This window comes from Crotalus tigris, unplaced genomic scaffold (genome assembly GCF_016545835.1).
Source record: "Crotalus tigris isolate CLP2741 ecotype Arizona unplaced genomic scaffold, ASM1654583v1 scf7180000023618.1514416, whole genome shotgun sequence".
Classification (NCBI taxonomy): Eukaryota; Metazoa; Chordata; class Lepidosauria; order Squamata; family Viperidae; genus Crotalus; species Crotalus tigris.
Window position 1 is genome coordinate 1,269,190 of NW_024100082.1, and position 14,611 is coordinate 1,283,800.

The 14,611-nt window shown below is 35.8% G+C and overlaps 1 protein-coding gene across 2 annotated transcripts in view; it reads right to left on the reverse strand.

Moving 5' to 3' along the window:
• The window catches only part of PLXNA2 (plexin A2), a 275,925-nt gene that overhangs the window by 81,573 nt on the left and 179,741 nt on the right, over positions 1 to 14,611 (reverse strand). For both annotated transcript variants that reach the window (XM_039320077.1, XM_039320076.1), the window contains one exon: positions 6,900 to 7,036. In XM_039320077.1, coding sequence (XP_039176011.1) covers positions 6,900 to 7,036 — 137 coding nt within the window. The remainder of the gene's footprint in view (positions 1 to 6,899; positions 7,037 to 14,611) is intronic.

The following is a 14,611-nucleotide window of genomic DNA, read 5'->3' on the forward strand; positions in this document are numbered from 1 at the left end:
TGTTTTCTAAAAAAAAAAACCCTTACTGAATAAATTCCATAATATGTATTAATTTCATTTATTTATATTATAAATGTGTATGCCATCTATCCATAAATGACTTTGCATGGCTTATAATTAAAGATGTACAAAATATCAGTTTCGGAATGGAACATTCCAAAATAATAATGTAAAGCTTAATTTTGACTGCATGCCCTTCTACTGTTCTGGTAGTGATTTATTGCATCTGTGTGGTCTGGAGGAAAAACAGAACACTATGTTCCTGAAAGCAGCATTTTGCACTTCCATCTCTACATCCAATATAAATATAAATATATATAGGTGTTTGTGTGTTCATAGATGAGTTGGGTGAGAGACAGTGATTGATCCAAAGTCACCAGCTGGCTTTCATACATAAAGCAGGACTTGAATTCACCGTCTCCTCGTTTCTAATCTGGTGCCTTAGCCACTAGACCAAACTGGCTCATATGAATATCTAAAACTCTATAAAGCCTAAAGGGGCCTATAAAAGATCACACACACACCAGTTGTCTAGATCAAAAAAGCAAGATTATACTAACTTTACTCAGTCTTTAATGCTAATTTTGAGATAAATGACAATCTTGAAAACTGCAAAAGGAATGTCCAACCCTCATTTTTTCAGTGCATTAATGTTGAGTTTTTTGATAATTTGAAATGCTTTTTCCCAGCTCTTTTAATATGAGCTGAGTTGCTACTTAAACTAATAATTGTGGTAGAATGTAATCTGGATTCACAGGATGGAGGGGCTGCTTTTCAGAAGGCAAAGAGGATCTCAGAAAATTTGGTCTGCAACAAGAGGGCTAAAATGGCTCTTCCCTGGCAGTTCCCAGAGTATATCTAGAGTTATACAACTAATTGCTTTACTCTGGAAAAATTCTGTATATAGATGAAAAACAATAAAGAAAACTACTCAGAATTAGCTCCAGGAAGGAGGGAGGATGGAGTAAATGTCTTTTATGTCAATTATTTCCCCTCCTATTCAAAATCATCATCAAAACTGTTTAATCCCCAGAGAAGAAAATATTAGGAAGCCTTGTGCTTTTTCCACTATGTATATACTCAGCAGAAGGTGTGGGGGGGGAGAGGGGGGGAGAGATGCAAGAAAGGATAACTAATGGCAGGAAAAAAAATAAAGTTACTCAAATTTGAGTCTTCATCTCCCTTTCCTGAGTCCTATTTCTCAACATAATAATGATGGGAAAAACAATAATTATATGATGCAGCTAGTTTTGCTTATAGATACATTCCTGGTATGAAGATGTATAATCAAAGAATGGAACATTGGTTATTCTTGCCTTTTTTTAAAAAAACAAACTGTAATAACCATCAATAATTACAATAATAAATTGTAAACTACTTGAGTAAACAAATTAAATATGTAACATGAACTTCAATTTACAGCATGCTTAGTATTTGGCTCTTTTCATTGGAATTAAGGAAGGACAAATAAGTTAAAATGTTTTATGGATTCTTCTATTCAGGTTTCAGGCCAGGTACATATGTATACTTTAGAAATCTGCATCCTGACCTCCAATATTCCCACAAAATTCATAATCTTCTGATGTGTCCTTGGAGCATGCAAAAGTAAAGTATCTAAATAAGTTTTATACCCTTGCAAACCTTAGGGATATAGTAAGATGTTGTTATATCGCCAGTGTTTTGGATGGTGCTATATTTGTTAAATACTTTACCATAAGCATAGTGGATTTTGTACTGCACTTTTACAAATAGTTAAATATTAAGTGCAATATCTTGTGGTTATATGAAGAGAATTACAATTGATATATTGTATTTGAAAAGAAAAAAAAAATCCCTCAGGATGCAATTTTTTTTTGAACACCACTCTGTTTCTTTACCCAAAAGAATAAAAGGGAGTTCCTGGTCTGAAAAAAGTATCATAAATTTGATTCAAAGTATGCATAATGAGATTAAAGGGTAAAAAAACAGGGAAGGAATATAAATGATAAAAATGGATGGAGGGAAATGGACAATGTAAAATTAAAAAAAGAGAAAGGAAGTAAGTTATGCACTGTCACATCACTGTGCAACCTGGCCATAATAACAATTTCTCTGGGAGCTGGAATCTAATCTTCTATCTATCAGTGACCTCACACGAGAATAGGCATTTTAACATGCCATAGGCCAGACTTCAGAGATATCTGTTTAGTCCTTGTGTAAGATCCAAAGCGACACATCACTGCTGGCAAAGAGTTAGTGCAAGCTCCCTCTGATCAGTTAATTAGCTTTCTGCGCTATTACCATATCGTCATGGTGAATTTCTCCACTCCTCCAATCAGAGGCAGGAGAATAGAAAGAAGCTGTAATTACAGTGAATCTCATTAGAAACTGCTTCATCTAATCAGTCTCCTACACATCATGAGTACATGCCAAGTTCATCACCTATAAACCATGCAGTTTATGGAAGAAAGAAAGAAAGAAAGAAAGAAAGAAGACCATGTCATGACCTTGTATGGAAAGGCAGGGATAAACAGTATGCTATTAGATTCTGAGAAATGTTGTTTACTAGATTATATGGGCAAATAGATACAGTGAATTAGGAAACGTTCTTAAATATAACCATACATTTAATGGAATAGTTATGTCGCATTGAACATAGATGTTATCATTTATTTATTCCAAATTTTTCCTTAGTTGCAAATTAAAAAAAGAAAAACCACTGAGGTTGATTTATAAATTCTAATTTATAAATTCTAATGGTGGTATATGCCACAAAGAAGGAATAATGAAGATAAATAAATAATTTGTGACTTAGATGCCCACAAGACTATACTTGGATGACAAACTATGAAGAATGTGAAAGGACATTCAGTATCTAGCAAGTCGGCTGATCTTGTCTGGCTTGGATGTCTGGGGAAGTGTGAAGATTGTTGAGGAGGCATTGATCTGTGGCAGAGGTGGGAGCTAGCTAACAGATTTTAGAAAAGTCCAGGCAATGTCCTGCCACTGTGGCAATATGCCCAGAGGGCAAGAACTATCTTGTCCTATTAGTGATTCTATGTCTGGAAGGGGGAAGATGACCAGTTCCATGCCCTAAAGGAATTTAATGCAACTAATGTAGTTAGATTGTTTGATTGCAGAGACTTTGCAGCCCTTTGGAAGTTATGCCACTCTGCCTCCTAGAAAAGTAACTAGATTTAGGATTGATGGTTGGGAGGAAGATTGGGATTGGACTGAAGGTTGATTGTGGAGCACATTGGTGAGGAAGGGATGGGACTTGACCCATTTTAACACCCCCCCCCAAGTGGGAGATAGAAGGGATAGTAGTGGCTTGCCTTAGGTTGGTGAAGTTGTATGTTTGTTGCCCTATGTATGATGAGTACAGAGGGAGAGGGCATGATTGGATTTTGAAAGTGAGTAGGCAGGAGCTGGTTTAGAAGAGTGTGTGGTCAGAAGCACCCTTGTATTTACTTGGCATCTAAATGGGTAGGATTTGTGCTTGGCTTGTGAATGGGACTGTTGGAGGAAGGGATAGAACAGAGAGTAGGGACCCTGTTCAAAATGACCCCAGTGACTTCTAGATCAGGAGGAATTGGTGGAACATCTGAATGGCTGTTAAGTGGACCAAACCATGAAATCAATTCTACAAAATATCTATAATCTTTTTTAATTGAGATTGACTGTAATAAATGAACCTTGCAAGTCTGATTTTGCTGTAATCTCCCCATCCTCCTTAAAGATCAATAAATTAGGGAGGTGTCTGTCCCAGCCACTTCTGAATATTATCTGGACATTACGGATTTAACATCCAATCTGAAAAATTTCTGCCTTTCAGCTTTATAGGGCTCTGGAGGAAGCTGAACCATTTTCAGTCCAGATTCAATCTGGAATATGGTATAGAGATGGCTTTGGTCACAGTTGTCAGTTATTTGTGGCAAGTCCTGGATGTATGTGATTCCTCCATCCTGACTCTTCTTGTCTCTTGACATGGTATCCTGACCTGGCTTTTTCTCTAAACACTTGAGTCTAGTTTAGTGGAATTTTCTTTTGATTGTTTAACCATCATATCTGGTCTTTTATATTTTATATGTTGAGTTATTGTTTAATGTTGTATTAATATTGTTACTCTTTATTGTTTGCTTTGTAGTACACTGCTCAATGTTACATTGTTGGGTGACTCAATACTTCTATTATATATATATCTCCCTTTCTGATATCCAAGAACAGCAGAAAGAGTACTAGTAAAAGATATCCCAGTATGTTTTTTATGCTAATGAATTACATGATACCACTGTTTGTCATGTTAGCCAACAGAGCTAATGAAAGCATGTAATCAAGTTGAGCTCTGCAAACATCAATGTTGCATCCCAGCATCAGTTGAGAGAGTTCCTGCATAACTCTAGGCTTAAAAAGTTATTTGAGAAGCAAATACCATAAAGAAAAAAAAATCTCCTCTGTAGATAAGAAATGAAAAACCTCCTGTAATGTAACTATGCACATTTCTTCTTATCTGTTCCAAAGGTATAAATGAACACTGTCCTATTAGATAAGGAGATACTAAATCAGTTAAATCAAGTTTACTCATTAACATGTCATTCCTTATCTCCCCTTTTCAATCCAGGCATAAAGTGGATGCTGGGATGTTTTATCTCTTCAGATACTAAAGAAAGCAGCATTAATATGAAAAGTCTCAGTAATTCAGCTTTGGAAATGTTAGTTATACTGCAGACAAATTGTATAAAAGCAGCAGCAAGTGGCATGCAAATCCTTCACTCCCTGCATCTGATTAACTTGCATTAAGAGTAGGGTGGAAGGAACAGTCAAAAGGCTTTCCATTTATTTCCTGAAACAGGTCCTTGACTTTTCTATTTTTTTACAAGACAATATGCCCAAGCATCCTATCATTTTAACCACAATAAGGTTGCTTCTTAAATTTATGTTTCATTTTATTTTCATCAGGAAATCAAATGTATATACAGAATTCCTACATAGTTTTCAGATCTCTGGCACCCAAATTGGTACCTATGTGGTACATATGAATAAAAGAGATGGGTTTGTATCATGAACTAATCCCACTGTCTTACCTGCTTTGACACCCACACAGTTGATACTGCTGTTTCAAGCTGAGTCTTGGGAGCATAGGAACCCGGCCTGTCACTGACACTAACTGGCAGGGACTCTTTAGGTTTTCTAAAGGAAATATTTCCCATCACACTTGGAGTTGCCAGAGATGAAACTTGGAACTATTTTATTATAAACTCATCTAACCAATTTCATAAAGACTTTTGCATGATATATCTTTGGACTATTGCCATGGATATTACAGAAAACAGTTGTTTTTTAATGATTCATTTTGTCACCAGAGTACTACATGTTTATTAAACGTACTTATTTGGAATTTTATTCTTTCTTGAAATTCCTGATTCAACTACATTATACAAAGCTTGTTGCCCAACAGATTATTATTGTTCATTGTAGTTTGCAGAAGAAATCTCAAACTATAATTTGTATTATAATAACAAATACAACATAGTAATTAATACATACAGTATATTATGCTGTTATATTTTTGTTACATATATATTGTTTGATATTTTGAAGTGAAGTGGGGTATATTAATAGTACATTGAAGCCTTTGATTTACACATTTATTTCAAATTGTGAACAATCCAAATGTCTTGAAGAGGAGGAGAGATTCATCTGTTGACCCTATGCACTTGTTCTAACTTCCAATCTGTAGTGGAGAGCCTATTCTACTAAGTCCTTGAGCATTCACATAATTGAGGGCCCAGATTTTAGAATTTAGTAAGAATTTTCATGGACAGTAAAGACTCTTCACTACAGATGATTGACCTCTATCTACATATAAAGAATGACATAAAAGGGCTGACACCTGGATAGGCTTTAAAAATTTTAGTGAAATCAATTTGTACACATATTAAAATATTAGAGGAAGATGATTTTTATTTCCATGATTCTATATGGAAGATCGGTTAAATTAATTCGAGCAACTTAGACTATAGATATTTATAAAACCTGAACAGACTTTGTCTTTCTGAATTGTAACAAGCATATAAAACCATATTCATACATTGTCCAATAATTTCCATCACAAAGACAAAGGGTCCAGTGCAAAAATAATTGTTTATAATGATTTTACATTCATGCAAAATTTCAATCATTAAATTGAACATTGACTATTTTGATTCTCTGATATCAATCAGTATGCTATACAGGACCAATTATGTAACTGATTACATAGCAAAAATATATTTTGTTCTTAGATATTTAATTATCATCACTGTCATGCATGTCATTCATACAAATACACAAAGTTAGAATATATAAATGTATGGCACTGCAAGTTTAAATAGACATGACAAAATGCAGTATTGCTTTTTTGATAAAAAGTAACAAAAGAGATAAAAATATATCACTTTAAAAATATAGAAACTGAAACATACATTTGTGAATTCTAAAAGACAAAAAAAAATTAAAGCTTCATTCTTAATTTCTGTCACTCAACCTCTTTCCCATTGCACTGGGAGGCAGGCACACCTGCTGCTTTCATAGTTAGAATAACAATAAGAGAATGGAAAGAGATGTCTTCTTCCCCCCCCCTTTTTTTTCTCTCTCATTCTCTTTTAATTTCTTGCTGAGAGAAAATGGGCTGGAGAACATGTAAAGGGATTTTGAGCAACAGAATATGTTTGAGACTTAGGGTAGAGGCAGGTTTTTGATATGCAAAAGAAAAGTAATAGATAAAAGTAATCAGAATAAACTCAATTCACTGAGTTTCATCATTCATCACAATCAGCAACAGCATAGTTTATGGTGATTTATTAGAGGTTAAGTGTTTAAAATCGGTGTGACTTTAACATTGCACATAAACTCAACCCTCCCTCCCCCAACTCTCTTACCCATAAAACTCGCAGGTCTGATTACCCAGCAATATCGACACACTGCTGCCAGCTCCCAGAAAATGGCCAGTAATGGTCACCATAGTCCCTCCTGACTCTGGTCCACGGCTGGGACTCAAATAACCCACAGCAGGATTCTTGGGAAGGAAAACAAAACAAAACAAAATAAAACAAGTTCAATTCTTTTGCTGTGATGTTATTTCAGGTGATTGTACAGCAAGACAAGATGGAGCTTTAGGTGAAGGGTTGAAACAGATGAATATACAAACCTAAGAAGTAATTAATTGATTACTTTTTCATTATGGTACTGACCAGATTGTACAACTGAACAAGTTATAGATAGTTTCTGTTTCAAGTAAAATGAACTACAGATGTTACAATTGTAACAACATCATCTAAATGAGCAAGGCATGTTACATTTTTACAGACAATATAACAAATGAAATGATATAGAGTCTACTGCTTAAGCAGGGGGCTGGACAAGAAGACCTTCAAGGTCCCTTCCAGCTCTATTCTGATTCTGAAATTTTTGTCACATTCAAGAAAACTGAATTCTATTAGTTTGTCAGTAAAAAGATGTGCTATATACAAAACATTTCAGAACTGTTTGGGTACTTCATCAGACAGGGAGTTATGAAACAGGCCTTTGCATTTTTATAAAAGATACCATATATCAGAACATGAGTTACAGATTATATGGGTCTTTCTCCATTAGGTACAATCTTAGTTCATATAGTGAAGTGATTTTTCTCCAACTTTCTGTTTGGACTGCAGTGTTTTTCATAGAAACTACCAACGTTATTGTCTAATTGACTGATGAGTTTAGCAGCTTTAATTCAACACATCTGGAGGATATAAAGTCGGTGTGACAGTATGTAGGCAGTCCCTATGCTTTCATTTTATTTTAATTCTTGAATGTATCATTTGTATATGAAGCATTCTATTTTCTAGAAACAAATATCAGGATGTGACAGAACACAACTTCCACCAGCTGTCTACTAACAATTGAAAATAAATTGTATTGCAAAGAGTAACAATGATATCATCAAATTTTGAAAATTTCAGAAGGAAGCTCAGCATCCTGATGATATTCTCATCTATTCTACAAGTCCAGAGATGAAGATCAGAAAGGGAAATAAATATACTGTAAGTCAATATTTAGCTAGTCAACAGGATAGTTTCTGGAAATATGCTTGAGCTATCTAGATCATGGCTGCTCAGAACTGGTGAAAATATGTTTAGCCAAAGTACAGTGAGCTTGTTAGGAATATTTAAATGGAACTAGACAACCCATGCATCATTGGGTCATGATTTCAGAGATATTTCCTTACCTAAGAGAAATAAAATGACCATGGTTGAGCAAAAAAGCAGTGAGTGAGGGAGTGACTTCCAACTTCCTCCTGTCTTTTCCATTAAATTTCCTTGCAGCAGGCAGAGAGCATCAGAAGCCAATCTTCCTTCCTTCCTTCCTTCCTTCCTTCCTTCCTTCCTTCCTTCCTTCCTTCCTTCCTTCCTTCCTTCCTTCCTCCCCCCCTCTCTCCCTCCCATTTACTTTACTTGTAAGATGCTTTCAGGACAAGATCAGTGGGGAAGCCTGCACGAAATTGCAAGTTCAAGGAGAGCAGGTAATTTAAGTGTCTGCTGATGGCTGTGGAAGAGAGTAAAGGGCTGAGTAGATCAGGAATGGTATTTGCGGGTGCAAGGAAGTATTGCGTGGATTGGGAAGGATGGGTAGGTGTATGACAGAAATATTATGTGGTCAGGGAAGATGCATAGGGGGTGATATGGGTCAAGAAGTGTGTGTTGGGGTCACAGGGGGTAAGAAGTGCCACATGCTTCTTTTTCCAGCTGGGAAGGTAAGTGGCTGTTGCTGGTTGGGGTAGGGAATGAGGGATTGTGAAATTGGGAAACTATCACAAAACACTGAAATTGAAAATTACATGACCATAGGAGCAGTCCAGAAACAGCTGATAGCACTGAAACAGCCACAACTTTCTCAAATTTTATGAATGTAATCTATCTATGTGCTTGCTAAATATCAGTCATGATTTGAGGGTACATATCTATCTAGTCATCCACCCACCCATCATCCATCATCCATCCATCCATCATCCATCCATCCATCCATCCATCCTGCTTACTATTATGGAGGTTGTAGGATAGTTTTTATATATTTGCTTTTAATTTTTATAACTAATTAGAGTTTTCAGTTATATTGTGGCACTTTTCTACTCTCTAGGAACACTCCAGTTGCATTCCTTAGATGGCACCATTTGGTGATGTATCTATGCAATGCATATAACTGTTTTCTTTATTGTACTCAGATCATTGCATTTTTAGAAGTTTTCATACAAGCTGCCATGTCTCATTTAGTGATCAAAGAAATCAGCGCACTGTCTTTGAATAAGCCTATTTTATTTTTAAAAAAGATATCTTAACATCAAAGAATTTAGAAGTCATTAGGAAAAAAACACTATATATGGAATGATCACAGAGAGATTTCTACAGTTATGAGACTTCTTGTATTGAACTGAGTTTTATTGTCCATAATGATGCTTTAATAATATTTCTGTAATCTAAGCAGATGATTAAACTCATCATAAATAGATACTTAGAATTCCTGCTTAGATTACAGAATTGTTCTTTTGAGTCATGATTTTTATCTTAGTTGCACTGAAATGATGATGATCATTTCCAGAGAAAAATGCTTTAAAAACTGAAAATGAAAGTAAAATAGCATTAATATAACATAGCACTTAATGCTACATATAGTGCAAAAGTTGTATTTCAAAGAAATTTGAAATATTCCTTAATTAAATATTCTATGATTGACATCATAATCTTTGGTTCTTAATATTATTTAGTTCTTGATAGGTAAGTAGTTGAGTTTCCTGAAAAAAATGTAATTGGTTGTAATTGATTTTAAATGGTTATTTAAAAGATTTAGAAAGTCTGCATTTAGAATGCTGCCATTTGTATGTTTGTTTATCAAGGGAGGAAAGAGAAAGGTCTATAGGAATTGTTTTTCCAAGGTTTATTGTCTTTCACGTAACTTATGTTTGTGAGTCATCTGCCAAATGGAAACAGACCAAGCACTGACTAATGTTATCCCAGAGTTTTTATTAACAGAATAAATGTGAAAATGACAGCCAAAATTGCTTGTGATAAAATAATAGAATATATAAGATGAATGACTGTGTATACCACAATGATCTGGAAACTCTCATTGAGCATTTTAGCATCAGGAGCTTCAGTTACAAGCCACACACTCTCTAATCTCAAACATGCAGTATAGAAAAAATGTTTTGTTCAGCTTTTCTGAAATCAAATACAAATTTATGCTCCACAATATGAGTTTGCAAGTAACTTGCAAATGATTGTAATAGTGACATGTTAAAGTGTTTACATTTTTCTTAATTGAAGTATAGAAACTATAAATAGCATGTTACATAGAAACTTACAGATCATAATATAAATTCACTTGTCAATGATAATTGCAATCAATATTTTGAAAGCATTTAAAGTGAGTGCTCCTTTGTGCACAGGTGACTCTGAGGTTGTGTCTAATCTGTCTTTAGTTAGATCTGATTCAGAGCAGGTTAATTGCAAGGCTACATAAGGTGCCTCCTTCAGAAACTCTTTCCAAAGCAGCAAGCTTGTGCTAGACTCAGCCTTGAGTTTTATTGCATCTAAATTTATTATTGGGGGGGGGCTTAATTTTGTATGTGTTTAGGTCAGTTGCAAGGACAGGCTTCCAGGACAGAGAAAGGTCTTTTCTGCAGGTGTTGGCCTTGTATCTGGAAAGGGAGATATGTGGGAATATCCATGCCACTCTCCCAGGAATCCTTTCCAGGACCCCTTTCCATGACCCCTTTCACCACTTCTTACAATGCCTGAAACAGGGTCTAGCAGCTGCAAAATGTTCCAGTGAAATCAGTCTGCCATTAGGTAATAGGGGCAATGCTAAGGTGAAATCTAGGAAACTTCTCAGATGCAGAAGTTTTTCAGCAGTACTAACATTAATAAAATTTGTGGTTGTAACAAAGAAGAGGTTAAAACAAACAAGCAGTTCATAAAAAGGCAGCAATGGAAAATATGATTACCTTTCATGTATGCTTAACATATTGCTGTATGGTGCTTCAATTTTTCATTCAGGCACTGGTTATTACTTAATGTAGCCTAAGACAATTGTTCTGCACACTGTTTTTTTTTAAATGAAAATAGCACTGAGGTATATTTATTTATTTATTTTTAAAATTTATAAGTCGCCCCACTCTCGGAGGACTCTGGGCAGCTAACAATAAAAACACCATAAAACATAACAAAACAAACAGTACAAGAACAGTCATCCAGGGGTCAGATTTTATAAACCTCAGGCCTGCTGGGCATTGATTGATTGATTGATTGAATGTTTGAGAACAGATTGAATGTTTGAGAACAGATTTAAAAATCAATTAGAAACCATTTGTCGGTGAGCATAGAAACAGAATATCCTGTGATGTAAAAATTTTTGGCATCTAGACAGTTCTGATGTTGCTTGTCAAACTAAAATTTACAGTCTACATGTGCAGTATCTCATACCTCCAGTCTTCTGGTGACTCCACCTAAAAGCCCACAGGAAGACTTTATTCTTTTCTAGAAAGCAATTGTCTCTGACCTTTGCCACTATTGCCATTATTTAATATAACACTAAATGGATTGAATTAATCCCCATCTCTTTTTAATATATATATTTTCAAGCAAATCCTTTTATCTGCTAACCCAGATTCATTTTGCCCATTCATTACTGTTTGCCTCTTTTATGCTTTCTTTTATATTAGGCCAATTTTTGCTACAGAGGAAAATGTAGTAATAGTATCATTGATAAATATATAAATATATCAAGTTAACCCTCTTGTTTAAAATGGAGTGCTTGCTCAAACCCATCAGTAATGGTCCAAAAGCATTTATTTATCAAGTAATATAGAGAAATGTTATACTTATAGAATATAGAGTTGAAAGGTATCTTAAGAGGTCATTTAAGTTCAACCCGCTGTGCAATGCAGGATTCAGTATAGCATCCCCCATAGGGGGATATTGGAGATATTGGAATACTGCTATCATGTCCCCCCTTGTCCTACATCTTGAATTTTGTCCCATTAGTTTTATCTTACCTTCTGGAGCAAGGGAGAATGTCCAAATCTTTTACAATGTGACTGCCTTTCAGATATGTAAAGGCAGCTATCGTGTTCCACCTCAATATTTTCTTTTGCAAGGTAAACATTCCTAAGTCTTTTAATCATTCTTTGTTAGTTCCAGTTCTCTCACCATCTTGGTAACTCTTCTCTAGACTTGTTCCAGTTCATCAAAGTCTTTTTCAAAATGGCTGTGTAGAACTGAATTCTATATCTAAGTGAGGCCTGACTAAAGTGGAGTAGGAATCATCTCCCATAGTCTGCTTTTTGCTCTTGCTGCTCTTTTAAATACTGTGTAAGATGTAATAATAATAATAATAATAATAATAATAATAATAATAATAATAATAATAATAATAATGTTGGAAGGGACCTTGGAGGTCATCTAGTCCAACCCCCTGCTCAGGCAGGAAACCCTACACCATTTTGGACAAATGGCTGTCCAGTCTCTTCTTAAAAATTTCCAGTGTTGAAGCATTTACTGCTTCTGGAGGCAGGCTGTTCCACTGATTAATTGTTCTCACTGTCAGGAACTTTCTCCTTAGTTCTAGGTTGCTTCTCTCCTTGATTAGTTTCCACCCGTTGCTTCTTGTCCTGCCTTCAGGTGCTTTGGAAAATACCCTGATTCCCTCTTCTTTATGGCAGCCCCTGAGATATTGGAATACTGCTATCATGTCCCCCCTTGTCCTTCTCTTCGTTAAACTAGACATACCCAATTCTAGCAACCGTTCCTTATATGTTTTAGCCTTCAGTCCCCTAATCATCTTTGTTGCTCTTCTCTGTACTCTTTTTAGAGTCTCAACATCTTTTTTACATCGTGGTGACCAAAACTGGATGCAGTATTCCAAGTGTGGCCTTACCAAGGCATTGTAGAGTGATATTAATACTTCACGTGATCTTGATTCTATCCCTCTGTTAATGCAGCCTAGCACTGTGTTGGCCTTTTTGGCAGCTGCAGCACACTGCTGGCTCATATTTAGGTGATTGTCTACTAGGACTCCGAGGTCCCTCTCACAGTTACTACTATTGAGCATGGTGCCACCTATGCTGTACTTGTGCATTTGGTTTTTCTTGCCTAAATGTAGAACCTTGCTTTTTTCACCACTGAATTTTATTTTGTTAGTTAGTGCCCAGTGTTCAAGTCTGTCCAGATCCTTCTGTATCTTAAGCCTGTCTTCTGGAGTGTTGGCTATTCTTGCCAACTTGCTGTTGTCTGCAAATTTGATGAGTTCCCCATCTATCCCTTCGTCCAAATCGTTGATGAAGATGTTGAAGAGCACTGGGCCAAGAACAGAGCCCTGAGGCACCCCACTACACACTTCCCTCCATATAGATGCAGTTCCATTGAGGACCATTGAGTTCCATTGAGGACCATAGTTCCATTGAGGACCATGTCATTGGTCTTCTTTGCATATGTTGAATTTAAGATTTACTAATACCCAGAACCTTCTCATATGTTTTGCTCTTGTGACAGATTTTGCTCATTTGTACATGACTTTACATTTCTCCCTGTTAAATTTTGTCCATTTGTTTCCATCCATTGTTCTAGCTCAAGACTTTTTTGATTCCCCCTTCCAAATATTAATCATTCTTCCTAGCTTTGTATCATCTGCAAATTTGGTAAGCATTCACCCAACCCCCTCATTCATAAAAACGTTGAACAACACTGGGCCAGGGCAGAGCCCTCTCGCACTGCACTCAACATGTCTCTCCAGGTAAATTCAATGCCATTTATAACTGCACTTTGAGTACAGCCCTTGAACTGTGGATCTACCTGATATTTCAGTTCTCAAATCCATATTTGACCATTTTGTTAACAAGGATGATATAAGTGACTTTGTCAAAAGCTTTGCTGAAATCAAGATATGCTAGATTTATGGCATTTTCCAAATCAACCAGGTTAGTAATTCTATCATAAAAGATATCACATTAGCTTGGCATGATCTGTTTGGCATACTTCCAATTGGATCCTCTTAATTAATTCCTAGCTAAGTGCTCATAGACAAGCTGTTTGGTAATATGCTTAAGGACCTTGCCCAGTGCCAATATCAAGCTCACAAGCCTCCAATTTCCTGGGTCCTGTTTAATCTTTTTTTTTGAAAATGGGGAGGAGGAAACCCCATGCCTTCTGAGACCTTGCCTGCTCTTCAGAACTTTTCAAATATTACAAAAGTGCAATTCTACAATTACCTCTGCTGATTCCTCCAATACCTTATGTATAATTCATGTGGCTTAGGAGACTTTAACTCATTTAACTTAGCTAAAATTCCCTCACTTGCTCAATGCTCATCTTGAACTCTAGTTGACACAGACAAATACACATCTGCCTCTAGTGGCACAATGAGGGTCAAGCAAGTGTTCCTTTACTTTCCAAAAGAAATACTTACAAAAATATTCTCCCTAGTCCACAATTATAATCATTAATAGATTTTTGATCCTTGATTTTTTAAGTACAGTGTAAATCACCAATGTAATGTTGCTTTGCATGCTTTTGAAATAAAACAGAACAGTTTGATAGATGAATGATTATAAATAACA